Below are 2,522 nucleotides of genomic sequence, written 5' to 3'. Positions count from 1 at the left end.
CCCCCCCCCCCGTCCTTATTCAAATTACTAAATTAGGAATCTTTTTTACAAAAGCAACACAGGCCCATAAAAATGGGCTATTCCCGAGAGTTGGTATCTATGTGTATTTTGACGATTTTGACGCTGATATTTTGGCGCTAAATACGTATCCTAACATCAGATCTAGATTTCACCCTAGAGTCTGAAAACAGCAGATATCCTGATGTACTTTGGTGCGCTGAATATTCATCTGAATCGAGTTCCCCCCAGCACATCAGGGTCTCACTTAGAAGCGGATATTTTCCAAGAAAATCACATTGTCGGGTAGGAAATTACCTTCGGTATTGACATCGTCTCCAAACAGCATAATATCTTTATGTATTTTTGAGAGCTGAATACAAATCTAAAATTAGTTTCCTCCCATTCCGTCAAAGTTTCTCCTATAGGTGGACAAATTTCTAGCAAATCGGGTTTTTCGAATATGAAATTACGCATTGTATTAGAATCATCTGGAGACAGTTCAGATAAAATATCTTTATGTATTTTAGTGCGCTGAATACTAATCTAACACAAAAATTCTCCAGTACCTCAGGGTTTTACCCAGAAGTGGAAGTTTAACAAGAAAATCACTTTGTCGGGTATAAAATTACCCTTGGTATTAACATCGTCTTGAAACAGGTCAGACATGGTACCTTATTTATTCTGGTGTGATAATACAAATCTGCAATTAGTTTCCCGCAACCCCTCAAAGTGGTCCCCTAAAGATGAAAAATTTCTTCGAAAATTAGCTGTTAGGGTTACAAAATTACACATGGTATTGAAATCGTCAGGAAAAAATTCATACATGATATCTGTATGTATTTTAGTGCGCCGAATACTAATCTGTCACGAGTTTCATCCAGCAACTCAGGGTTTTACCCAGACGCGGAAGTTTTCAAAGAAAATCACTTTGTCTGGTATGAAATTACCCTTGGGATAAAAATCGTCTTAAAACAAGTCAGGCATGGTATCTTTATGTATTCTGGTCTGATAATACAAATCTGCAATTAGTTTCCCGCATCCCCTCAAAGTGTTCCCCTAAATGTGGAAAATTTCTTCGAAAATAAGATATTTGGGATATGAAATTACATATGGTATCAGAATAGTCTGGAAACAGTTCACACATGATATCCTCATGTATTTTGGTGCACTGAATACTAATTTGACACGAGTTTCTACCAGTACCTCAGAGTTTTACCTGGAAGGGAAAATTTCCCAAGAATATCATTTTGCTTCATGTACTTGAAATGTGTCGAGTAATAATAGTATTATAATAATTTAACGAAGTATTAATTAATAATTAATTATTCCTTACATTCTTTGTGCGGAAATTTGACGTGTAATATTGTGTAATATGGGTCCCTTTGGCACTTATTTATTTTTTATTTATTTGAATAAACGACAAGGAAACAATTGAAATTTCATAATTATTTCAAAAATTAAAAAAGAGGAGAGATGGACACCCGGTACCACGGGTGTGTAACAGCCTGAATGAAGTTTGGTGTGCACATAAAGGTTAAATTGGTAACAAATTTGTGTTCTTTTAATCCTCTTAAATATTGAAAAGCTTCAATATAAATTTGAATTGCAAAATAGATACAGAATATCTTTTTTGGACAACTGATTACTTTGAAAACATTAGTGATGAAAAAATTTACTAGGAAGCAAAAGGTCATTGAAATTAAAATCCAGAAATGTTGAAAAGAATGTAATCGGCTTGAGAATATTATACTTTTTTTTCTGGGGAATCTGGCTTGAGAGGGATAAAGAGAACTAAATCCAAATGTTAATTCCTCGAAGCGGAATCCGAGAGGTGGTATCGCGAAGTTGCACGTTTCCATCTTCCATTCTACTTCTAATTCCATAAGAGCTTTCCTCACCGATGAGGAACCCATCAGAGGCTGTATTACCGGGGGATCAGTGACGGGTACAATGCTGCCCACTTCACGCTGAATGCGCAAAATATTTTCGTCATATTCGCCAACAAGGATTTTGTAAGTAAAGGGCTTCCCAGCTTCTCACCCTATGCCAACTCATCCTCGACTAATCCTCTTTACAGATGTACCCTTCTTTCAGTCATAGCGACCCCGTTTTAGACATCACCTTTTCCGCTGTGATCGATTTTCATTATGAATCGCACTACATCTTCTCAAAAGTTTTAACGAGTAAAACAATTTTCGAGTAATAAAAACGCCAGAAACAACTCTCTTAAAATGAACTAGTGAAATCTTCTGATTACAACAATCAGGAGTGCGTTACTGACAATCAGTGAGATTTTATTGGTTCACTCAGTGAAATTTCGTCACTGGTTTAACCAGTGTGATTTAATGGACATTCAGTACTAGAATACGATTTAGTATATTACGCTTATCTGTAGGATGGCTCGTCATTATGTCAACATGACACGTCGCTCAAAGTCTCACTCAGTAAAAATAGGAAAATAACTGGTTCACCAGTGAGAACTGAGAATACTGATTCAACATACATACAAACGTAATATTTTA

At 36.0% G+C, this 2,522-nt stretch overlaps 1 protein-coding gene across 1 annotated transcript in view; it reads right to left on the bottom strand.

The window, feature by feature from the left end:
* Positions 1 to 2,098, bottom strand: part of LOC117176498 (lachesin-like) — a 92,683-nt gene extending 90,585 nt beyond the window's left edge. The window contains exons 1-2 of the mRNA XM_033366753.1: positions 2,084 to 2,098; positions 1,751 to 1,967 (exon numbers count right to left, since the gene is read on the bottom strand). Coding sequence (XP_033222644.1) covers positions 1,751 to 1,967; positions 2,084 to 2,098 — 232 coding nt within the window. The remainder of the gene's footprint in view (positions 1 to 1,750; positions 1,968 to 2,083) is intronic.
* Between the last annotated feature and the right edge of the window lie 424 nt (positions 2,099 to 2,522).

Source organism: Belonocnema kinseyi, chromosome 7 (genome assembly GCF_010883055.1).
Source record: "Belonocnema kinseyi isolate 2016_QV_RU_SX_M_011 chromosome 7, B_treatae_v1, whole genome shotgun sequence".
In the NCBI taxonomy this organism is placed as follows: Eukaryota; Metazoa; Arthropoda; class Insecta; order Hymenoptera; family Cynipidae; genus Belonocnema; species Belonocnema kinseyi.
The sequence above is the reverse complement of the archived record's forward strand: the minus strand, read 5'-3'. Positions and strand labels throughout refer to the sequence as shown.